The sequence below is a fragment of the Passer domesticus genome, chromosome Z, assembly GCF_036417665.1.
Source record: "Passer domesticus isolate bPasDom1 chromosome Z, bPasDom1.hap1, whole genome shotgun sequence".
Classification (NCBI taxonomy): domain Eukaryota; kingdom Metazoa; phylum Chordata; class Aves; order Passeriformes; family Passeridae; genus Passer; species Passer domesticus.
In genome coordinates, this window is record NC_087512.1 from 24,052,178 (window position 1) to 24,078,383 (window position 26,206).

Sequence of the window (26,206 nt, forward strand, 5' to 3'; positions counted from 1 at the left end):
TCTTTTGCCCACACTTTACATATTAGGGCTGCCAAAATGGCAAATTAATTTTATGTGAACACTTCAAATACGACAAAAACAACAGAAACAAACGGACAAGCAAAACAAAAAAGAACCAACCAAAGTTTGATGAAAATGCGCTTATGTGTTTTGAATTTAGCAGCTGCTTCCTATAGCACTCAGAATCTTGGAATTTAATTTTGAGTCCAGACCTGTTTACCTTATGATGTTATATTTATGTCCAGGTTTTGGCTCTAGCAGGATTTGATAACTCATCTATGCCTATTTCTGTTTGCAATGTTTTTATATTTAGAACTGAAAGTAAGCAAAGACATATGGAAGACTATACCAGTATTTATTCCATATGGAAAAAATCCGGTCTTTGCTGAGGCTGGGGCTTGGTAGGGTTATTTCAGTAATGTTTATTCAGTACATTGTGGAATAAAACTAAATATATGTGAGTTAGAATTACAAGGTATGAGTGAATTAAAAAGACAAATTTGGGGTTTTTGCTTATGAAACATTTATTTTTCTGGATGGTGACAGTGTACCCTCTTTTTCTAACAGTGATTATTTTGCAATCAGTTGCAGGTATATTTCAACAAGAGTCAAACAATCAGGAGAATCAAGTGCCTACTCTATCTAATGGGACTTATTTTGAGTTAATTGACAGTTTAAACTTCCAGGAGTTAAATTTAATATGATTAAAATGCATGGAAATTGGACTTAAATCAGGCAGGAGAGGGGCCAGTGATGTCGGTCTTTTCGGTGTTCTCTCTTTACTTCATGCAGTTATTCTTTATAGGCCTAAAACATTTCATACAATAAGGATCCATTTTCAAAAACCAAGTGTTATAACCATAAAACATTTTAAAAAGACCAGAAAAGGGAAAAAACGTGCCAAATTATTTGTTTTTTTCTATATTTTGTTTAGTGCTTTTACAGGTGGTGTGTTTCAGAATGGACATTAGAACATGGTTGAAAAGAAACATGCGAGGGTCTGCAGTTGAGCATCTCTTGCAGAGAGCTGTGCTGTGTCAGATCTCCCTGCACAGCTTCCAGGTCCTTTGGAACTGGGAATCTTGCTGTGTGCTGGTAGCTACAATATGGGCATGTGATTATAGCATGATTTACCTCCAGCTCTTGAGGACATGTCTGCTTGGAGAAGTGCTTCTTCCTGCCCCAAGTGCTCTTCTGGCATTGGGAGACCCTTTTTTAGTTTAGAGGGACACAGCAGGGGACACACACTTTTCTTTATGATCAAGAACTCTCTCCAAGAAAGTTCTTCCCATTTTGTGGGATTAAGAATCAACTTAAGGATTTCAATGAAGACTGCAAGGGAGAATCTAGGGAATGATAAAGTTTATCCATAAGTTTAATGAGCAATGTTAAAAACACAGAATCATCATACTTGCTCAGAGGAATTTGGGGGTGCTGGTGGCTGAGAGGCTGGACATGACCCAGCCGTGGGCACTCCCAGCCCAGAGAGCCACACGTGTGCTGGGCTGCATCCAGAGCAGGGTGGGCAGCAGGGCCAGGGAGGGGATTCTGCCCCTCTGCTCTGCTCTGCTGAGACCCCACCTGCAGGGCTGCATCAGCTCTGGGGCCCCAGCACAGGAAGGGCTTGGACCTACTGGAGGGAGTCCAGGGTATGGCCACAGAAATTATCAGAGAACTGGAGCACCTTCACTATTAGGACAGAGAGTTGGGGTTGTTCAGCCTGGAGAAGAGAAGGCTCTGAAGATAACTTACTGCAGGCTTTCAGTACTGAAAGTAGGCTTATAAAGATATGAGAACAAAGTTTTTAACAGGATATGTTGTGATAGGACAAAGGGTGATGCTTTTAGACTGAAGTAGAACAGATTCGGACTGGATATAAGGAAGACAATTTTCATAATGAGGTTGGTGAAACACTGGAACAGGTTGCACAGAGAGGTTGTGGATGTCCCATCCCTGGAAACATTCAAGGTCAGGTTGGATGGGGTGCTAAATAAGCTCATCTAGTCAAAGAAGAGGGGAGTTTGGACTAGATGACTTTTATAGGTCCTGTCAAACCCAAACCATTTTAAGAGAAAGGCACTCCCTGTTTTGTTAGCTGTGTGGTTTGATAAAACTGTGAGGTTTGTGAGATTTGTTGAAAGTCTGTAGAGGAAAAAGAAGGCCCTATTTTTACGGTACATTTTACTTGGTTCATTACTATTTCCTTTTTAGTTTAGGCCAAAATTCTCACTTTCATGTTTGTATCTCTCCGTGCTTTAAAAGTCCTGCCCAAAGAATAATTTACAGGTGGTCATTTTGTATTTGTATTATAGCAAGTAGCATTGCAACAAACATAATCTTCTGACTACTTCTCTGTGAAGTGTTGACCTCAAACTGTAGATTTCTCCTTAGTGGATACATATTTAAAAAACGTAGAATATGATGTAATACTTGATCTTGTGGCAGGGGTTTTTTCTTATTATTACATTCTTTCATGTTTCTTCCTATTTGTTATGGCTCAAGAGGGATTGCCTTGAAAACATGCCACTTGACAAGTAGAAATACTGTACATTTTGAAAGAGTCTTATGAAATGTGTAGAAGAACTTAAGTTCCTCTTTAAAGTGGCCTGATGGATAGGAAAAAATGTAACTTCATTATTTCATTAGCAAAGTCTGACTCCATCAGTGTGTCCTGTAAATCAACCCTCTTTTTGAGGTGTCTTTTTGAACAGATAGACAGGCTATTTTTACAAGTAAATAAAAAAATGTGAGAAGGTTCAATGGCATGTGGTGGTATATTTGTGTATCAAGTAGTAGCTTGAAAAGTCTTGACTGGTTTGATATGAAGTAGAATTTGCTTTTGTGGAGCATTTTTTACACTGCAAATGCAAGTAACTCTGTGCTAATGAGATCATTGATGAAAATAAAATAATTGCTTGTTTAAGCATAACATGAAAATGAATGCAGCAGTGGTGGGTACCCATTGCCATTTTATCACTTCAAATCAAAGAGAATGAGAGAGGGCGTATTTTTCCTTTTAGCCATCATAGGAGAATGTAACTACCAATGTCCCTGAAGAGAGCCTCGATTTAAAATAAAGGTCATAAAAAGCATTAAAATGGTAAAAAATTGGCTCAGAACTATTAACATGGGCTTTGAGTCCAAATTTTGCTTCAAATACAGAGCTGTGATTTGAGGTGAGAAGTGGGGAATTGCTGTGTATACAATGTGATTATAGTTTCTGCAAGGTATCACAAGAACTTGCCAACATTAAAGCAAAGGAATATGACCCATAATTTCAGTTCTGTGTTAAACCTAATATCCTTTGCTGTATTTAACTTCCAGCTCTTTGTTATACTGAAAGAGCAACTGTCAGTTGTAACTTTGTTACACTGAGGAGCAACACTCCTTCCAGTATTTCTTGCCATTTTAAAGTGTGGATTAGCGCTGTAATGTCGAGTAGTTGCCATAAGAGGGCTTTGAAGAGCAAAACATGGGGAACCTTTCGAGCCTTGGTTTGCATTGCTAAGAGGAAACCACATAAATCCTTTCCATAATGGAGCATGTGACAGTGATGACTGTTTTCACTCTAAAAGATGGTCTTTTTATCATTCTAGAATTATGATTAATAAGAACACAGATTGTTTTGGACATACTCTCTGATGTTTATACAGTCTCTATCATAACCCTAGGGTTTTTTCCCCCACAAAATTTCATATTACCTTTTTTTTTCCTTTTCTTTTTTCTTTTATTCTAGCCCACATATTATGGCTTTTGACTAATGAAATATTAAGATTTTCTTTTTCCAATGCCTTCTTTGAGACTACAAATCTGACTTTCACTGATTCCTTAAGGAATTTTTTTATCTTCTTGATATCTATGTTCAAAAATGAGCTTCTGCTCCTTCACTTTTGCTTATAAGGGGCTTCAGAGAGCTTTCTAATTACAGATTGGCCAAGCCAACTGACTAGAGCAGTTATTCTCTGTCTGTGATGTCTGAGGTGCTAATTTTGAAGGTTGTGCTCCCAGATTTTTTTATTGCAGACCTGAAGATTTGTTTTAATTGGTCTTTCAGAGGTTCTGAGAGGTTTGTTTTCAGTGAGGAAGATGCCTGGGCATCTATGGCCTGAGTGTCTGCTGCTTCCTAAGTGGAAAAAAAGCACTGGTGCTTTAGCTACAAGCACCTTCAATCACACAGTTATTTGAGTTAATCTATTCCCTTGTTTTTTTATTCTTGTTTATTAAATTTTATTTCTATACAGGCAAAGGTAGTTCACTGTATTTTCATCAGTTAGAATTGTTACATGTCAGTGTCAGTGACAGTGAAAGGTGCCTGTGGTTGGTGTTTTGTACTCCAGTGCTGGCTTCTATTTTTGATTTCAGGCTTTTTTCATGTTAAAGTATGAGTGATAATTTAGAAATAAAAAAACACATTCTCTGTCATATTATGCAGAGAATAATAATGAGAATACATTTTTGAGAATATGTTATCAAAGGTGGAAATGGATTTAAGATCAGTACTGATAGATGTTGATAGACAATATATTGACTCCCTCCTCCCCTCCCCTTTTAAAATCCTGTGAAAACCCAGAACATGTTGTAGGAAATGTTTGTTTATCTTCCATTCCATCTAGCATTAATCCCTCTCCACCCTCCCAGATTTTTCCATGCAAAACGTAACATTGCAAAGCCAAGTTCCTGAACAGCGAGTAACCTCATACCAGAGATATTAGCTTCTTTTTTGTCTTCATAGTTAAAAACTCCATCATAAGTTGAATCTTGTATTTTTCTTCCTGTTTTTAGCATATGCCAGTGCTTGAAGTGAAGTTCATTTGTAAATGAAACTTGGAAGTGAATTTTGCCCAAAATTTTGCAAACGGGCCAGTTTTGTATAAAGCTTTGACTTAAGCATGTTAATAGTTATGCTAGTAATTTTTTCGTCAGAATGAGCTGAATGCTGAAAATAGCTCATTTTGTGTATTAACAGTAATGTTCAATAATTTCCCACAGCTCCCAAAAGGTTGCCTTAAACTATGATTACTATTAAACTATACTAGTTTTATTCTCCATAATAGTGTTTGAGAAGCCTTTATTCTTTGTGTCAGAATTTTCTACACCCAAAAAGTGGTCAAGTTAACTTCTCCTGTCAGTGGGACAAATCCACAGTTTTCCTGACAGTGTCTTGTCTGACTTGCTGACTGCAGACATATGAACAGTTTTCCAGGTTATTCCTGTTGGTTTGGTTTACAATTTCCTTCTGTGTTTCTGTCATGTCGAGTGATGGTGTGTGCTGGTGTAGACCTTGACAGGGTCTGTAACTACTGAGACCTGTTTAATTACTGAGTCTGCTCACAAGGAAAGCACTTGACTGAAACTGTCTGTGCTAGGATTACTACTATCATGAAAACTGTACTAAGAAGAAAAAAAAAATCAAATGGGATGGAAAAGGGCATTTCCCACCAAAAGATTCTTTTGTAGGGCTAAGTCTGTAAGCAGTGGAAGCTTGTGTACATCATGTACATCAATTTCTTTTCCCATTAGGTATTTTTTTTGTTTTCCCCAGTTTTGGAAAAGTCAGGAGAATAAGGAGGCGGGTTTGGTGAGTTGCAAAAAAACATAGAGGTTGATTTATATGAGCACAGCTCGACAAAATTTACTCTGTAAATACTCAGTAAAGTTGTTCAGTAAATGGTGCTCTGATGCAGGAAAGGTATTATATTCCCTTGATGGAAAAACTCCTCTATGGTTGTATTTAAAGTACAATAAGAATTACATTAAGAGAATTTTGTATTAGAAGGTGTAGTTTTTATTGTCCCTCTAATTGAACGGCTTTCAATAGCGCTTCCATCACACATACACAAATAAATCCGTATCTAGCACTGGAAATAAAATAATGTGTCAGCACTCTGAATAAAAAGTGGCATTTCTGCCATTGAAAATTGAACATTCAAGGTTATTCTTCTCACTGTGAGTAAACAACATCAGACTGAAGTACACAACAGATGTTTCTTCATCAGCTGCTCTTACCGAATAATTTTGGTTCATTTTGTTGGAAATACGTGTTTCCTGTAAGTCATCAGAGGGAGTGTGATTGTTCTTCACTCATATTTGCAGCATGACTGGAAAATGCAGCTACACATGGATCTTTCAGATGCAATGTGGGGAAGTATGAGTTCAAATTAAGGGCAAAGTTATTCTTCAATTCATGCTGTGAATCTCCTATCCACAGTGTAGATCTCTGTTGTGTATTCTGTACTCTTTTTTTAATGAAACCTTAATGGGAGTTCTGCACTTGGAACTTGTACAGAATATGCATTATTTATCCTGTGAAGATCAGAGGGGAAAAATTTTCCCCAAATGTGATCCTTTACCAGTATTACTGACAGGGCTGTCTGTTTAACTGTGACTCACAACAGAGCTTAAATCACACAAATGGCTCTGAAGTCCTGTTCTGTGACCTAGACTTTCAGCAAGAATGTTGGAGGTCAAAAGTGAGATGCATATACAGAGCTGTACATTGATGCTGTCTAATGTTTGCTCATATTGTGTCTGGCACTAATAAGTGCTATTTAATTCCCTTTCACATATGCAAAATTCACATAAAAAGCTAAAAAAATGCCCAAGCAAACCAAGCACTAGCTGCCTGCTTGTTTTGTTGATAATGGCAACTGATTGTAGTTTTCATTCAAAATTGTGTATAACTATTAAGCATTACCTATTAGTAGACTATTAGACTTGTCTCCTGCTTATATACATTACTTTTTTTTAAATAACATAATACACATTAAATGATACGTGATGGCATCATGTCTACTAAATACTTATGAGTGTTTAAATTGTTGGATCACTTTTGCTTGTAGTTGCCGTTCTTTGCTCTTTACTAATGTGAACTATTACTGCCTCTGTAATTTCAATAGTGTTTAAAACAAAATCGTACAAAGTCCAGATTTACATTATGGAATAGAGATGTCAACACTTAATGTAAATAAAACTATGGGGGTCTGGCTCTTTTGTAGTCTCCCCATCAGAAATATGCAAGAGGAGGAAAAGTATAGGAATAGGGGTTATGTCCTACTTTCTTTTTCACTTGTCTGAGGTTGTTTGCGTGTTATACCTTTTGTTTCTTTTTAGTTGAAGGCTTCAGAAATCTGATTTGTAGAAATATTGAAAGTAACGTGAGTCATTTCATTGACACGCTCTGTTTTCAACAATACCAAGACACTAATGTTGTTAAAATGGCTTTTTAAACTCTGTAGGTTACATATGAAATAATTTTGTAGCTAACTTTTAATATACTTTGCAGTTCTGCTTCAGTTGGATGGCTGTCACACTGACCTCCATGTGGTTCTAATTAAGTTTAAGAACATGATTGTTCCTAAAGCCCCAGCCCTTCAAAGGAGCATGAGATACATAAAATGTAGGAAATGATTACTGCTCTGGATGCAGCCCAGGACACGTGTGGCTCTCTGGGCTGGGAGTGCCCATGGCTGGCTCATGTCCAGCCTCTCAGCCACCAGCACCCCCAGGTCCTTCTGGGCAGGGCTGCTGTGATCTGTCCATCCCCAGCCTGTGCTGGTGCCAGGCTTGCTCTGACCCATGTGCAGCACCTTGCACTTGGTCTCGTTGAACCTTGTAAGATTCCCATGAGCCCTCTCCCAGAGCTTGTCCAGGTCCTTCTGGAAGAGATCCTGTCCCTCAGGCATGTCAGCTGCACCACTCAGCTGGGTGTTGGCTGAAAATTTGCCAAGGGTACACTTGGTCCCACTGTGTCATTGGTGAAGATATTAATCAGTGCTGGTCCCCTTACAGACCCAAGGGACACCACTCATCACTGATCTATGTCCAGACATTGAGGGATTGACTGGTTCTCTGAATGTGACCATACAGTGGAATTCATTATACTGTGAGCAGCCCACTCATCAAATCCATCCTTCCAGTTTGGAGAGAAGGATGTTTTGGATGACTGTGTCAAAGGCTTTACAGAAGTCCAGATAAATAACATCTGTAACCTTTCCCTTGTCCCCTGATGCAGTCACTTTGTTTTAGAAGGCCATTGGGCTGATCTGACAGGATTTGCCCTTCCTGCAGCCATGCGGGCTGTTCCTAATCACCTGCCTGTCCTCCACATGTCTTAGCACAGCCTCTAGGAGGATCTGTTCCATCATCTCCCCAGGCACAGAGGTCAGGCTGACAGGACAGTAGTCCCTAGGGTCGTCCTTTGTACCCTTCTTAAAGACGTTTATCTTTTCCAGTCACCTGGGTCTTGCCCTGACTGCCATGAATTTTTAACTGTCATGGAGAGCAGAGATTGGCAACACTATCAGTTTCAGGCCTCTGGGATGTATTTCGTCAGGTCCTGTAGATTTATGTAAATTCCTCAGGTGGTCATGAACCTGATCTCTTACAGTTGCTCCCTTTCTTGTGGTACTTCTACTCAAGAGGTGTGAGAAAAGAGACTGTCAGAAGAAGAAGAAGACTGAGACAAAACATTGTTGACTATCTCAGCCTTTTCCTCATTCCTTCTTACCAGTTGTTAGTCACCTCCATTGTGGAAGAACTCCATTCCCCTGACCTTCCTATCCTGGCTGTAAAGCCCTTGTTACTCGTTACATCCCTTACCAAGGGATGCACAGCTCCAGCCATACCTTGATATGTGCCTTGGACTGCATCCTTATACTCTTCCTGTTTCAGGAATACCTCTTCCGGAATACCTGTTTGCCCTTCCACATTATAAAATGCACTGCCTGTGCATTTTCTTCTTGCCCCTTAGTTTTACTAGTAGGTTGACTCTGCCATTGCCTTGCTTCCCTGATTTCTTATGCCTGGGGTTCAGGAACTTTTGCCGTCTGTGTCCTTAAAGATCTGTCAGCTCTGTTCTGCTCCCTTGTCCTCAAGGGCATTTTCTCGGGGAAGGTCTTATTGACTAGCTTCTTGAAAAGCTGGAAGTTTGCCTCCCTGCAATTCAGGATCCTGTCTTCACTCTTTACCTGGCCCGTATCTCTCAGGACTGAGAACTCTACCAGTGCATTATATTATAGAAAGGCATTCAAAATTATCAAAATGTCATTTCTTAGTTTTTTACATTTTTTTACTTCAGTATTTTTTCAATAATTGCTTAATAGTACTAAAGCAAAGTTTGATATTTTGTATACATACATTTTTAGGTTTCCCTTGTAACTGATAAATATTGTTTGAAACAACGCAGAACCATCTGACACAAAGCTTTAGTATTTATTTAGAAATATTGCTTCTCCAAGGGACTTACTTTGTCAATCAGTGACAGCATATAGAAACACGGGGAAAATCAATCATTGATTCACTTGGGAAAGAAGTATGCAATTTGTCTGGTCTGGGTTAAGAATTTGGAAGAAGCTGCGGGTGTGGTAAGATGGCCTTAGTCAAATGAGTAGTATCTGAAGAAGGTTATTTGAATCCCTGCTGAGTTGTTTTGGATCTGTTTTCCTTCCCTGCTTTTTCTTTTTTTTCATATATGTCCATATAAACTATGGGTTGATTAGTACATCTGTTTCGTATATTTATGAATATTCCAGAATTAAAGTATGCTGCTGGGCTAAACTCTACAGAAGAATGTAAGAACTTCCAAAGAAAAGCTCTGCACTACAGTTCTTTCTTTCACTCTCCGTTATTTTACATTATTCTTATACATAGAATATAATGGACCAATATTGGTGGGCAGTATTAGTTTAGTGTCCATTAAAAGAGTAATATTTTCACTCTCTGCCTTAATTTATGGGAGAGTAAAACCAGCAGAATTGATTTAGATGGTCAGAATATATACGTGTTGAATGCAAAGGGAGCCATATGTTTTACAGATCATTGAGTTAAAAATACCAGAAGAAATACTGAAATCCATGAGCATTTAGTTGTTAGGCAGCGGATGCTAAGATTTGGCCACAGGTAAGTATATGAGATTATGTCAATGTCTGATATGAAAATGGCTTGGAGAGGTCTTACTGCAGGATTTTTTCCTCTCTTCATCCTAACACTGAAACTAATAAGCTGATTTCCTCTCCTTTTGGAAGGTTCCTTGTTTGTATTTTCAGTTCCTTACAGCTTGGTCTTAATAATTCCTCTGCTTTCTCTAAACCTCTTTATGCCCTTTTGAAATCTCTGTTTCTAGACATCTTCACATGCCTCCTATGACTGGAGTATCTGTCTCTTATAATACAGCATCTATCTTTGCATTTCTCTTTAAGCAGGAAGAAACACTCCCTCTTATCTGCACTTTGAGCACTGCTGCTGTGTGGAATGCTGCCTCTGCTTGCTCTTACATTTGACCTCCAATTGTGTTTTCTCAAGTTAAAATACAGCCAGAGCTTTGTGTACATTGAAGTGAGCTGACCCTGAATCCTGTATTAAGATTCCAGAGTAGCTTCAGCTGGTTGGGAAGAATCAGAAGTCTGCAGTGGTAATTTCACTTATATTTTAGAGTAAATGACTTTAATGTACAATACATAAAACCAAGCAATGCAGCAAATGTAATGCAGGTTTTTCATTACTGACTTCTTGTATTGTAGATGATCTCCATGTTTAGGCTTTGTAAAAGATTGTTTCTGATCACTGCAGAGAACTGGATGTATTGAAGCATTGTACTGCTTCTCATGACTTGGAATAGTATACTTTATCAAATCAACAATGAGATAGCATGTGCTGACATCTGATATGCAAAACCTAATGAGAGTTTTAATAGTTGTATCTCTTTAAGTCTGCTTTGTCTCTTTTCTACTTGCACTGAAGCATTGTAACACATTTTACAATCATGTTGCAGCAAGTGGATGTAAAGGAAGACATCCTCTGCAAATTTTTTTGGTTAAGTCCAATTTTTTTCAACACTATTCTTCTGTTACTCATGGGGCTTACAAAACCAAAAGGTGCATTCCGTTACTTTTCTCTGTAACGTTGTACATAATTGCAGTTCTGACTTCAGAGGATATTAATTTATATCTGCTTTCTTGAATGTATCACACATTCTGCTGCCATCAACCTGTGTTCCAATGATTTCACAGGATTGAAAATGCAAAGCCTTTGTTTAAAACAAATTAATAGTTAGATCTTACTGGCCACAAATAGTTTGCATTGACTAGGAGAGGGAAACTTTTGGTGACCATCTGTTGCAGTTCATTAGAAAATTAAAGGTACCAGAAAGAATACAAGGGCAAAAAACCCCAACAAAAACTACAACAGTTTAAATTCGTTCAGTAAGAGCCTTCCTGCAGCCTAAGACAAATGAGGAGATAGGCTTTGGGAAAACATGGACCTGAAGACCTTGCCTGCTTTAATGGGTCACGTATTCTGTAATCCCTAGAGAAATCTGAAGTAGGATTTAGTGAAACTCCCCTGCTAAAGTGGGAGTAGAGGGAATATATGACTTCTGGACTCACCAATATATGAGTCAGGTAGTGATTACTCATGAGGGCAGAATTCCTTTTTGAGGAAGATAAAACAGCAGTTGTAAATGTAGAGATTAGGGGAGCTCACCACTTGAGATGCCACCATCACCTCTAGCCATCCCTCATTTGCAGTGACCTACCCTATGACTTAAAACTTCTTAGTGCAGGGTTGGACTAAGCAGGCTGAGGAAGGATCATGTAGGTGGTTTGATCAATGATATAAATGAGATGATAAATTCTGACTGCTGGTGGCATCAGGGATGTCAAGTAATAGTGGAAGAATTAATTTGGTAAGCATAGGTTGAATCACAAAGCAGATGTGCTTTATGGCTTTAATATCACTGTATTAGATAAGAAATTTGAAGAGAAAAGAAGGCAAGATGTCTTCTGAAAATGATAGGATTGTCCTATTTCCGAAGTATGGGTGTACTGTGAATAATTTGACCATCCGGCTCTGTGTATAATGAAATACTGTCTTTGAGCAGAGAAATCTGTTAGTGTAGTTTGGATTTTTCTGCTTCTTTCCCACTTTTGGGAGTGGAAAAAGTAAAAAAAAAATACTCTTTAAAGGATAGAGTTTCCAGGATAAATATTGTAGAGAATGATCATTAGGCACAAAACCATTAAAACTGTAATGCCCACAAAGAGCAAAATATGCAATTTTTCTATTCTGTTGAAGTCTACAGTCGTTTCTGTTGTGCATATGAACAACTCCCCTTAAAAATATCGGAGAGTTATAGTGTATATTTGAGGACTGAATGTGGTCTGAACAGCTAGATGTTGCCAAGAGGAGAGATTTCACAACTTCAGGATTCAGGAAATATGAACTAAAGTGGCAGAAAGTTCAAGGATGATGATATTGGAGAAAGGTTGGATCTTGCCAAGAGGAAATTGCTGGTGACCTTACTGAACTAGTATGGTGCAGGCAGATTACAGAGATTCAAACATAGGAGTAATTAAAGAGGGCATGTTTTGGCATGTAGCTGGGGGAAAAATAACAAAGTTGGAGTAAAACAATCATTAATAAGTTAAAAATTTTGAATTTTAAGTGTTCCTTCTTGTCACTCACTTGAATGCAGCATTGATGTGACAGAATGAAGGAGGGGAGAGTATTAGGCACAACTGTTAATGCTAGTTTTTATCTGGTTTTTGGAGAACATAGGTTCCGTTTTGTCCAGTTTAACATCCATTTTTTAGATTCAGCAGTATATTATTCAGCCATGGTTACTTGTAACCAAGCAAAGGTGTTAAAGAAAGGAATAACAAGCAAAACATATTCTGAATCACTCATTCAGCAAATAGCTTGCTTGCCATTTCCCTGCCTGGAGAACATAACGCATTGCTGAAGAACGGATATATGGGAACTGGTTAAAAACCCTGCTTTGGTCATTAGAGGGAACAGATACAGAACTTTCCAGAACAGATTCCATTACTCTCCATTACTTGTGTTTCTGTATCACCATATTAACTTATAAAATAACCCCTTTCCTCCCCTGCAATCTTGGTTGCATTTAGCAAAAGCTGAGGTGGCTGTTGGGAGAGCCTTAGACAATGCTGGACGAGTGCCTATATGAGATAAGAAAATGGTTGCATTTCCATCTTGTTCAATAAATTTACCTGTTTCTTTTCATCATAATCTCTCAGAGAGTAACACAGCCTCCAGCAAGCAAAACTGTTACAACTGACCACAAAATGATTAGCCTTTCTCATCCCCTCTGTAAGACTAGTGTTATAAAGAATGTAATTTTCTTCACTCTTTGGAGTAAAGAGTTTCAGTTTTTGTGGTTTATGTGCTCGGTGTGAGAATTAGCATATGGACACATACTTCTTCCTATGGTGCATGCTGCACTTTTTTAAAATGTCCCCTGTGGTAAGTAATAACTAAAGACTTTTGTTTCATTTTTATATTATTTTGCCAGCAGGTATGTATTTCTTTCTGGTAATGAACTCAGTCAGTATATTCTGGGTATAGCTAGGGCCCCAAGAGATTAAGAACTCAAACAAAAGTGATGTAAAAAACAGATGGAAATCTGTCCAATGGCCGGAATCAAGTCATCCTTTGCACAGTGTAAAACCAATGCATGTGTCTAAACTTAAGAACGAAAAAAGACATCTGGCTTATAGAGGGTGAAATATTAAAGTGGTAGACACAGAGGAGGGGTTGGGTTACTACTGGATGGCCAAGGATCAGCTGTAATACTCCTTGCATGAGGGAGTGGCCCTGCCACTCCTGCTTTTAGGAATGGATTTCTAAATTCCTTGCAACAAGGTTTCTGCTGTTCCTGGGCTGATTGGAGAGTTTCATCATGGGGCAGTTTTCCCTGTCTGCAGGTGATGCTGTTGGAAGGTGCCCATCTGCACCATCCTCCTGTGTATTAGCTGGGTTGGACTGTGTGCAACCCTGTTCTTTCTCCCCAGCCTTTCTCCCAAAACCTTTCCCAGCTGTATCCTGATGTGCTAAACTGCTTAAATTAACTCCAGATTGCTCTGTTTATTGTGTGCCAGAGGAGTGACAGAAGGCAATCAGAGCAGCTTCCTCTCAAATAAACTCCAAGAAAGAGGGGGTACAGGATATTAGGATGGAAAGTATGGGTTCTGGGAAGAACCCTGGGGCTTTAATGCCTGGATATTAGATTAGGTCTCTGCTGTTTGCATTTTAATTCTAAGTTTTGGCAGCTTTGTGTCCCTGGAAGTGGGGTTTTGGGTTGTTTTTTCTTTTTTGTTTTTCCTTTTTAAAAGAAAACAAAAAGGTTGTATGGTCAAAGTAGTAATTTCTTCTCTCCCCCTCCAATGTCACTTGAGAATAGTGAAATAATGCTCCCCTAAGGTTACCAGTCTCCCTGTGGGCCATGTGCACCTCAGTGCCTCTGCTTAATGTGAAGTCAGTGACCTCTTTTCTTGTATATGGCTCTGATGAGCAGTACATGTGAAACTAAAACTAGTTTCCACCAGCTCCTGTCTTCACAGTTGGGATAGCATCCTCTTTTCTTACCTTACAACTTGCAGCCTAAAGTACAAATGTAGCAGGTCTGAGGTCAGATCTTTCCATACCTCTGAGGGTATGGTTTTGGCTGGTTGCTGCTTATAAAGAGTATCTGTAAGCACAATAAAAGCATCCCTCCTTCCTGTTTTTTTTCTTCCAAAAGCTGCTATAAATATGCCTCCTAATTAGATCTGTAATATTAATTCTGATAATAACACGAGGCTTGTTCTAAGAGAGTCTTAGAGACTTCCAAAAGTAGAGGAAGAAATCCAAATTTATGCAGAATAAACTTGTAAATGCATTTACTGCATAAAAACACCTAGGTGCTGCCGGCTGTTGGACATTCTCTGCACTTAAAAAATTTAATGTATAAAATTCAGTGCTTCCCAGCATATTTTTGGTCATATGTCAGCCTTATCCTGTCCTCCTCTTATTGTCTGTTTACCATATGGACATATCTCTTCTGTTTGGTAGGGAGGAATGGGGGGTGCACTTGGAAGCTGAACATCCTTCTGAGTTACAACAGTTATTTTTTAAAATGCAATGAGGGAGCATATAGGAGAGATTCTGTTCCATTTAGCAAAGAGGAACCACCTTAGTTTCACTCTTATCTTCACAAAACCATTAATGTATTAATTAGAAGCAAGAAACTGGAAGTAATTATTGACCACATTTCCCCTTCAAACTTTTTACGCACATATTTTGTGTTAGGTTACATATAGTTGATGGCTTTAGGATGGTAGCAGCCTTTAGTTTCAGGATTAAAATTTTTTTTTTTCTAATTTTGAAGATGCTTTAATTTGATAACATATTGAAGTACCCTGCATTATAAAATAAATCAAAGTTGTTTTTTTCTTCTGGTCTGTACTCACTTCAAAAATATTGTGTGGCTTTAGACAAGGCTTTCAAACAGAGCTTGGCACAGTTTGCATATCAGACAGATGTGTGCTAGATCAGCTTACTGCAGGGGCCCTTGAGGAGAAATCAAAGAGCATGGGAGTTTTCTATTGCTGCTTTAGAGAAATAAATCAATTAAAAAAAAGACTATGAGCTAAAGTACAGGTGGAAGACAGAAAAAAAAGCTGGGGCATGCTGATATTGGATTTGAGAAGTACTGTAGGTACCTAAGGATTATTTGGCAAACTGTTTTCAGGAAAAAGGAGACCTGGGTGTTGGTAGCCAGGAGCCGGAAATGTTATACTAGATCTTTAAAGACTCTAATGATTGGTTAAATTTATCATGAGTACATGATAAACAAATACTGAATTGATTCATGATACCTAATTGTATTTGTATAATTCTAGATATGTAAAGTTTTCTTCTTTCTTTGCCCTTGCTGATTTATTACTTCAAATAATTTATTTGGGCTGTGTTCTGAATAGGATAGTCGTCTTTTTACAGTCAAAGATTTTCTTGGCACATAGCACTTCATTGCACTTGATTTCTCTCACCTTTGTTTTTTTTTTTTTTTCACTGATTCCTAATCAGTCAAATCCTAAATGTTGGTCAGTTATTTGTTGCTCAGTGGGTATATGAGTTATATACATACAGATGTATTAAAATTTTGGATAGCTATTTAAAAAAAAAATTAATATAAGTAGGTATCCAAGAAGTCTTTAAATTTGAAGGCCACATGTTTCAATTTGTGTGTGTCTGTGTGATATCAAGCACTTTTGGTCTTCTGTAACTTACTGCTAAAATTTTCTTGTGCAGAATTTGTTGTGCACTGGGGTATACAGTTCAATATGGTATACTGAGAAATACAGTTCAGAAATGCCATATTGGATTGTTGTGCTGGAAGAGAACTTTTTTCCTTAAGATTGTTATTCTTCTGGTAGTAATTAAATAATTACTATTGTATTTTCTAAAATTATTGTCATAAAGATTTTCTGTTTTACTCCTTGTTCTACAAATGCCAAATCTGTTGTTAAACTTACCTTGAGAATTAAGATTATTAGGACATATGCTTAAAATTACAGTTCTGATACTGTAATCAAGCTTGTATAATATGTATCACCAACTTAAACACACTTATATCATCTCAGCACAGTGGAAGATGCAGAATAAATTGAAGTTAAAGACAGTTTATATAAATGAGGAGCATGTTTGTGAGATAGTCCTACTTCTGACTCAAGTAATCAGCAAGAGTGAATTTTTTTCCCCTTAAGGGGACTTATAGGTAGCTCTTTATTATTTGAACTAAAAAAATGCAAACTGAAGAGAAGTGCTGGAGTAAAAACTGCTTAATAACAGCACCAAATACAGTCCTGGATGAATCTTTGGAGAAATTCCAGGAAGCCCTCTCAGAGGAGCTTGTCTAGAGCAATTTGCCAGGCATGTCAGTGGGACTGTGGGGTGTAGCTCAGTTGTGGTTGAAAGAAGAATGCAGCAACCTGAGTGGTCACAAGGGAGACAAAAAACATATGCTCTGTTAGGAAGAAAAATAAAATTCACTTTTCTGTAGTGTAATTGAAACAAGGCCTGGTCTGTTCTAACAAAATAGGTAACTGTACAAGATGACACATTGTTTCTTTTGGGGGATAAAAAAAAAAAGGCAAAAAGTTTTAATGTACTATTTATTGCTTTTAACCTACACACTTAAGCCCTATCTAAAACTTGACAAAAAAACCAGCAAGGAATATCTTTAAATGAAGACTAATTTCTGGCCTATTAGCAGAGAAAATAGTACCTGTGTTCTAAACCATAAATATGAGACAGGATTGTGATCAAAAGCTGCTAAGATAGCATGTGCAGGCTGTACAAGTCACAGGAGGAAGTCACTTGGTCCACATGTCCACACGGTGGAGAAGTTCGGGTGTTTCCTATACTGTATTTAGGTGGTCTTTGGAAACTCTTATTATAGTGTTTTCCCCACTATCCAGAAAATAAACCATAAAGGTCTCTTTATAGCTTTTTTAATAAGTTTTTCATTCCACTGCCTAGACAAGAATAGATTTTTTTTTTTGAATGCATACAACTTGGGGAGATGAAGCTTGCTTTATTAGAGAGCTGGCCTTACACAGTATTGCAGTGCTTGTTTCCATTTAGTTTCCTTTCCTAAAAATAACTTTCAAACCCATTGATCAGTCTAAACTGAATTACTCAGAGAAGTGATCTCTCGTGCTTAAACAAATGTATTAATGCTATTAATATTGCCCCTAATTCACTAACTACTGTGAATCTTTCTTGGCAATGAATGCATGCAGGCAAGAGATGCTTATGATCCTGGGAAGGACATTTGTCGGAGTTTGTTCTTAAGTCAACACTTTTACCTTTTTTTGGTTTTCTATTGTCTAGTGAGGTACAAATCCCATATAAAGCTTTCCCCATAGTTGTGAACATCTACTTCTAGTGATGTCTTTATAGTGCAAAGCAGACTGTTGCTTCAGTTCCAGGGTAATTTTGTAGGAAAGTGAGTCTATCCAAAGACTTGAATCCATGCTTCATTAATTATTGCTCTCAGAATTGTTTTATTGATGTTTTTTATTGTCCATCTCTTCTTTAAAGAAATCTTAGTCATTAAACTGCTCGCTAGCTACACACATCCCACATCAGTGTATATATACAATGTGCTAGTTAAAATGTTTGGCAGTTGGCAACTCTTCAGAGAAGTATTTGGGAGAAACAGAAGGGACTCGCTGTATAGTTTTGTTTACTGATTCCCTTAAAAACTCCTGCAAAACATCTCTTACAGTTTAGAAATTACAGATTTAGCAAAACTCTTTCTCGTGTATGACAATGAATATTAATTACAAAAGCAGATGTTTGTGAGAAGAACATTTGCCTTAATATTTAAAGTTGTATTGTATATTCAAGACACACAAGCTTTACATTTGTTTTTCTTATGTTGAAAGGTTTTTATTAAATGTATTTTTAAAGTAACCCTTCCTCTTCTTTCTTTTTAATAAGAGGACCACAGTAGTTCCAAAGGCAATCACCTGCATTTTAAGAATAGGTTATATTCTCTGTTTTTCTGTGTCAAAAATATGTTGTATTTTCACCTATTTTTTTCTGGGATGGAGGTACATTTTGACATATTTTGTTGTTTTCGCTTGTTCCATTTAAGCTGATGTTGATTCAGCTTTGATGGAAACTACCTTTTAAAGTAGTTTCCATTGCTCTCCTTTATTCTCTTGTCATTTACCCAGCATATATGTGCTGTGCATTTTTTCATTGCAGGTGGTGGTGCCTGCTACAAATTCTGTTTCAGCCCATCCTTGTATTAGTGAGACTGGCTTTTCCCCATATGCTCATTTGTTGCCACAAATTTCACCTTGCAGAAGAAAATTCCGTGAGAATGGAAATAAAGCATCTAGGTACCCCCTCATTAAAATACATAATAAGACTGATTAATGCTGGGAGAAATAAGAGTAGCTAAAGATCTCTCAAAGCAAGCCAAGCAAGGAATAAAGCTCTTCAAAAATGTGTGATGCTTCTGTTAAAGAAAGAAAACAAACCTGCATAAATTGGCTAGATAATGCTTATGCCAAGTAGCATAATTTCCAAATACAGCTTTATTAACTCCCCTTTCATCCTTTCTTCACGGACAAGAGCTGGTTAGTTTTACAGTTCTTTAATACCCCTAGTCATGGGTACTGCTTTAGTCTAATTATGTATATGTAATTGCAAAAATTATTCTTACAGATAAGAAAAATACATTTTCCACACTATTTCAGAATTTTTAATGCAAATCATGTTTGATGTTTGTCTCCAGCAAAGAAATAATGAGTGTCGTGCCTGGGGGAAGCTTGTGTTTTCAGCAGAAGTAGCAAGGCTGAAACTTTAATTCTAAGCAATCTTGTAAATGGGGTCCACAAGATGTAAGTAGCTTGATTCCAGAAGCTTTGCTCTAGAGACTGTCTTCTGACATAAGATAGTCATGGAGAGAAACGGTTACAAAAATGTGTGATAAATAGTTCAGAAAATATTGTTTTGAAGTAGATTTAGAATTGGATGTGAAGCCTGTGTAGAGTATGAAGGAACAATGATTCCATTTGTCTCACACCTGTGTGTTTTAAACTAGTGTGAGTTTCCACTTGGACTTGGAATTAGTTCCATGTTTGAGATACTTGAGTAAAATGGCTTAAGGAGTTAGTAAGGAATAATTTCTTTGGCAGAAAATGAGAGTGGGTGTGCTTCCACAGATGAAGTATCTGTCTAGCCAGGCACTCCCTCACTATGGCAATTCTCTGTGGCACATGTCTAGGAAACTTCTGTGAAAACTTGCAAATCTTCAGCAGTTTGTGGCTGAAGAAACTTCTGCAGTGAGGTGATGTGTTTTCATATAGGAACTGTATAATTTTTTCAACTTTAACTTCTTCTTTCTGAACCCATGCAAGCTTTTAGCATCAATAATATACATCCATAGCTGTTGATTGAGAGGAAATGTACCTGAACACACACACGCACAGCGGTGCCCATCTTGTCTCTTGCTGTGCAGACATACTTCTGGAGGTAAAACCAGGACCAGAACAGCAGTTACAGTCCTGAATGGACTTTCTGTCAGGTCTGTACTCCATGCAATCAGTGGGTTCTTGTTTATTCCCTCTCCCTTTATTATTTAGTAGTTAGCTTAATATTTTATTAATACAGATCCCGTTAGGTTCTTTCATTGTTATGTAACCAACTCCTCTTTAACAAACCGTGAACATTTGAAGTTCTCAATAACATTTCAGACTGTGTGGAAGGTGTTGCTTACATGTAAGCTGCTAGTGACGTATCATTCTGCCTACCTAGAAAGGAAACAGACCTTAATAATCAAAACAGAAACCATCCTTTTCTCTCCTTCAACACTTTCTTGATAACTCAGTCAAGAAATTACACAGGAAGGAGTACTTGAACATAAATTCCCAAGGAAGGAAAAAGTAATGTTTTGGCAATGTTAGAATAAGCAGTCAAATGAGAGGGATGAGCCTTTGTTTCATATGTTGCTTGTTTTTTCATTTGCATATCAGATCAACTATCAAAACACAATTTTCCCCCCCTTTCTTTATAACTTGATGTACTGTTAATAAAAGACACAAGTTTTTACAGGATATGTGTTAGATAGACTCCTTTTATCAGGGAAGTTAATGTGTAGAGAAACTGGCAGAATGTGAAAGAAAAAAAAAATCTTGCAGAAAGCAAGGAAAAGTAAGTATCATAAAGATTTGACTGTAACCTGAGAAGTGCAAACTTCTCTCTCACTATTATTCAGAAATACCACCTACTTCTACAATTTCCTTGGTACTTTGTTGCTGATAATCAGGAATTAGAGGAACCCTGGTGTACTGCTATTGAACTGATAGAGACAATGAGCAGTCTGTGGTACAAGGGAGGTATGTGAAATACTTAAGGTCTGATTCCTCTGTATGTCCAAACTATGGTCTAATACAGTGTGGATAGGATGCCTTTTATTCTAAGGCCACCAAAGGTTAAAAGCTACTGAAAACTCTGTCCCATGAGTAGCTCTGACAGGAATTCCTGTTTACATTATGAGAAGAAGGAATTGTTGAAACTGATTGTCGTGGTTTGACATGAGGTTTTTTTTTTAATTTTTGTTTTAACCAGCAACTGCTTTAAGTTCTCAGAGCTCAACTTTGTTGTGCAAGAAATAATGGTAGCAATCTTCATTAATTTCTTTTTAATCCAAAAATGCAGGAACATGGGCAACCCAGCTGGAAGCTCGTTGGGCCACAGGACGTTTAACTCTTTTCAGATAATTATTTTTTTGCCAAGTGCTTCATTTAGCTTAGGCTTCTGCCTTTCAAAGTTTTCACAAACATCTGTGATTTATTCCTTTGTAGATCAAAAGTGGTCTTTTGTGTGCAGTAGAAAGATACGGGGGTTTACATTGATCCCTAATTAAAAACAGAGTCACAGAATAAGCTGAGTTGAAAGGGACTTGGAAGGGACCCTCAGGGACCATTGAGTCCAGCTTCTGGCCCTGCACAGGACCATCTCCCAGGATCACACCATGTGCCCAAGGGTATGTCCAAATGCTTCTTGAACTCTTGTTAACCAGAAAGAAAATTTTGTTCTGGTTACAGTGAAGTTCTTCAGTGAGAGGTTGGACTTCTTGTTTCTTCCCTCAAATTAATGTTTTTTTAACTAGAAAATACAATACAAACAATACAAACCTGTCAAATGACACTGAATGTCAATTCAGCAATTACTATTTGAAAAAATTTTAACCTCATTAAAATAGAGGAAAATTATGTTTAACAGAATTATTGCCAGCTATGACTCTTCTGAGAGCATTACAGTAGGTTTGAACAAGAACAACTCTATAACAGTACTGAAAGTAAGTTCAAAGTATCATTACTGTTAACTTCAAGGATCTGGGTTTTTTCCTAAGCGTGGAAGCTTTGTCAGAGAGAGTTAAAAAGAAAAGCATACCATGAGCCATCTCTAATTCACATAGATTTTTCTGTAGTCATGGTGATGCAGCTTTTTCTGTACCCATCTTATATATTATTCTCACCAAACATAAATCCAATTTCAGAATCACTTCAGTTATGTTAACTAGCTTCAATTCATTTTATTAGGGCTTTATCATTCTGCCTGAGGAGAAGGAAACCCTGTTTTGTCGAGCCTTATGTGTAGCTGCCTCAAAATATGGAAAAAGCCCTGCTTCTAAGCGAGGATTGTCCTGAGACTGGAATAACAGGTTTCCATTTAAAGCATGTTACCCTGCTTTGGAAACCAGTGTATTCTGAGTACTAATGATGGCATTGATAGCAACTCTTCTTGTGGTCTTTAAATTAGTTGAAACTAAATTTTTGAAGTCTTTGGTTCTGAAAGCTTTGGATACCTAATGGTGTTTTGAATCATGGTCAGAAGCGTTGTTCTTAGCGCAGTCTTTCTAAATTACTGTCTTCTGGTATGGGATAATCTCTGCCTAGTGATAGCTTTTCATTGATGTAATTTGTAGGTGTGAATATGTAACATATGTTTGTTACTTGATCCTGATTGTTTGACATTTTATGGACACCTAACAGCAGTATGCAAATACTCATATGACACACCTGTATTGTGAAAATGTTCTGTTTCTTTCTCACCAATTCTTTTTGTTTATTTGTTTTTCAGATAATGGAGGACAAACTTTAGCAGGGGGGAATAACTGGCCACTGAGAGGGAGAAAATGGACCCTCTGGGAAGGAGGAGTGAGAGGTGTAGGTTTTGTTGCAAGTCCTTTGCTGAAACAAAAAGGTGTAGAAAGTCATGAACTCATCCATATCTCTGACTGGCTGCCAACACTGGTGCACCTTGCTGGAGGACATACCAATGGCACTAAGCCTTTGGATGGCTTTGATGTTTGGAACACTATCAGGTAACTTTCATGTTGAGTCATCAAGTAATCATTCTGGTATGAGCAGAATTTAATCAGCCCAGGAAACAAAACTGGAATGGAGAGGGAAATACTGCCTGTTCCTTTCCCATAAAAAGGGAAGGTATAAAGTTAAAGCAGTTAATGGTGCTGTCTATGAGGGAATTATCCAGGTTGCAAATTAATCCTGGTTACAGATGCAAAGCCTTCATACAGCTTTAACTTGATGTTTGAATTTTTCAGTATGAACACAACAGCTCACAAGCATGGTATACTTCTTCAAGAACATTCTGTGATCCTGGAGTATGTTAACTGATTTTGCACAGCATGGAGTACAAGTTAGTAAATTTTATGGACCAAACCCTGCTCTCTTCAGAGCTCAGTTAGGTGTCTCTGCAGTATGGATCTGGAATTGGACATATGGGAAATCTGTGCAGACATTAAACTCAGTGAACATGGATGCCACTTTGATGGTTTGTCAGCTCAGTAATGAACTTGTCAGGCTAGCTCACAGTGTAACCATTTGCATAGAACTGTGTTGTGCTGTCCAGTGTCTTGAAAAGCCTTTGAGATTGAGTACAAAAGTACACCTGACCTGGTTCCTGAAGGTCATGATGTTGTGACTGATTCAAGCAAGCTGAAATACTCAACAGCTCAGTGCAGACATGCTTAGATGACTGGAAAAAGAGGCAACATAGCTCCAGCTGGGTTATTTCAATGTTCTTTTACTTCGCTAAAATGGATTACAAAGTCCTTAAAAACCTACGTTTCTGCAGAATTTTGAAGTTCTGTGACCAGCCTTTAGTTTTGCAAAAATTGTGTTGGTTTAAATTACCTTGTTTCTTTGTTTTCTGTGCTGCATGTAATGTATTTATTGATAGGGCTAAATCCTGTTGTCTGTCTTCGTATAAGTTGCATTTATTTTTATAAGGTCTTTGAATATTGTTTTAGTTCACATAAGAATAATTTAGGATGGAAAATTCAATACTGCCAAAGCAGAATAAAAGGACTAACAATTATATTTCCTACTCGCTATTCACTTGAGGATTAATGTTCTGTTTCCTTTGGTAGCCTTTGTTGTGCTTTTATAGCAGGTAGAGTGTACCATATTATGTGTGTTATCACCTTTTGTCCCCTTCTTTTTTTGTGTGTCTTAGTATCCTAGACTGTGAATTGCAAGAGTTAAAAGCAATTCCTAAACAAGCATGAGCAGGAGTGCTATCTGGGTTACGGACTGAGATGAGAAATTGAGAGTTACAGTAAGCAGATTTGAGCCCATATACCCATCCATGGATCATCAATCTATATGCGTCTTGGAGTGAAAAATAAAAAGCAAAACCAAACCCAAAGCCATACACCTCCCCAGAAGAAAACCCTGTATCTGGAATTCAGAATTGGTTTGTCTGTACCTATAGCATTACTTGTTTGAAGCTAATAAGCTTGATCTCATTCTTAGTGCTGCCTGTGTTTCTGAACAGCTAAGGAGTGGTGTTCTGCAGTAGCTGGAGTTTACAGGAAGCTCATGGCCTTCTGCCCAGGTGTACTGCGTGGCTCTCTTCCAAGTGGAAGAAGATAACGATATGTATAATTGAGGCCAAGGATCATTAACTGCCAGGAAGGAATGGAGACTCCCATCCAGCCAGAAAAAGTAAAATGTTTTACTTGTCAGTGTCCCTGTGGGGAAACTTAGCATCAGCAGGATCCAGGGTACACCTAAACCATACATTTTTCTTCCAGCTGTCATTAGGATTCCTGTCTACTTCAGGTTCAGTTTCAACCATGTATTTTTGCAATGGATTAATCTTCTCAGACCAGGTTACTTCAACAGGAGAGTTGTTGGGAAGGATAGGTAGAACTGTACCAGTGCACTGCTGACATTTGCATTTCTCTCTTTGTGAAGGGAATGAATGCAATCTTTACTGGGAACAGGTGACTACCAGCATTTTTGGTTGTGTCAAAGAGAGGGCCTCTCTCTGGACAGATAACAAGTCAGGTTTTCTAACTGTTAGGCTATTCCTTGGTTGACCTTGCAGCCACAATATCAAATTTCACATGGTTTTCCCATGTAATCAGGATAAATGACTATATTAAATTTCATTACCATAATTCAAAAGGTCACTTGAATATTGGATAGCAAACAATGAAGGCACAGTGCCCTTTTGGTGATATCTGACAAAAAGTTCAAATATGTTGTTTTTTTGGGACTAAATGGCTCACAGTGAGTGAAATTATAACTTGCTAAGATTCTAACTCATTTGAAAAAGGAAAATTAATCACTGTGTTACATCTTTTTTTTTTTTTGTTCAGTACAGTCTAATATAAATAAATGCATAAGCTTCTTGTGATTTTTTTTTGGGGGGGGACAGACACTTTAATCCTGAGTCTGCTGGTTCATATGTGTGTAATCAAAAGGAAAAAGATCATAAATTTGGAACCTTGATTTAGATATTCAAAAGAATATATAGGATGATGCAGATATTCTCAGAAGTCAAAAAAATATTTAATCTATTTCAGATTAGATTAAATATATTTAATCTATTTTCATTTAATCTGTCTATTGATTATCAGTATTAAAAATGAGTTCTTAATATGATGTTCATGTAATACTAAAAATATAATAATATAATGTAATAATTTATAATAAATATTATACTACTGAAAATAACTATGTATAAATGTAATGTACTCTAGAAGTAGGAATATGTATTCAATACACAGAAATTCAACATAAATTTTTAAATGCTGAGTATAAATTCTGAAATTCTAGACCAAGATGAACTTTCTGTCATGACTTTAAATTACTGGTGGTCCAAATTAGAAATCAGATTAACATGACACCAATTAATATTAAATACTTGTAGTGCAAAGAAGTGCTGAGAGTCATATGAGAGCCAAGTGTACCTTTCATACCTTCAGACCTTAATTCTGGCCTGAAGAACCAGAAGACAAATAACGGTTAGGAGGAAACAGCAGGAAAAGATGATGTTCAGAAGCACACATCTTGCAGACAAAAATACCTTCTTTTGCATTATTTTTGGTTACCTATACTCTTAAGTTTTTGTCATACAGTGCATGAAACTGAGGAACTACACAGTTTGTGTTCTCACTGTTTGAACTCTTAGGTAAAAATTTGCATGGTACTTAAAAGCTCTTTGACAGAGATTTTAGCTCTAAAGCTCGTCTTCTCTTTCCAAATCCATCTGCTGACCCTTTACTGTTTCAGCATTGTATCAATGAAAGACTTAATGAAAGAGGAAAGTGATTTTATTTGAATTAGAAACTAAAATAGAGCAGGTTTTGCTCACACTCTCACAGCTAGACAGTCTTAGTCACCAAGAGGTGTATATGTGTGTCTAGGAAGTCTGCCCCGCCACACACAGGGGCAGAGGATTTCAAGCCATCCACCTGGCATCCCCACACCATGTTTGTCAACACATGGGCCCAGCATCTGTTGCTGTGCTGCAGAGGTCCAGGGATGCCACGTGTGAAGTTCTTCAAGCTTCTTCTGTGCTCTTTGTAGGTTGG

General features: G+C 37.6%; 1 protein-coding gene across 4 annotated transcripts in view; it reads left to right on the forward strand.

Moving 5' to 3' along the window:
- Nucleotides 1-26,206, forward strand: part of ARSB (arylsulfatase B) — a 187,520-nt gene that overhangs the window by 7,213 nt on the left and 154,101 nt on the right. For all 4 annotated transcript variants that reach the window (XM_064405665.1, XM_064405666.1, XM_064405664.1 and 1 more), the window contains exon 5: nt 22,441-22,684. In XM_064405665.1, coding sequence (XP_064261735.1) covers nt 22,441-22,684 — 244 coding nt within the window. The remainder of the gene's footprint in view (nt 1-22,440; nt 22,685-26,206) is intronic.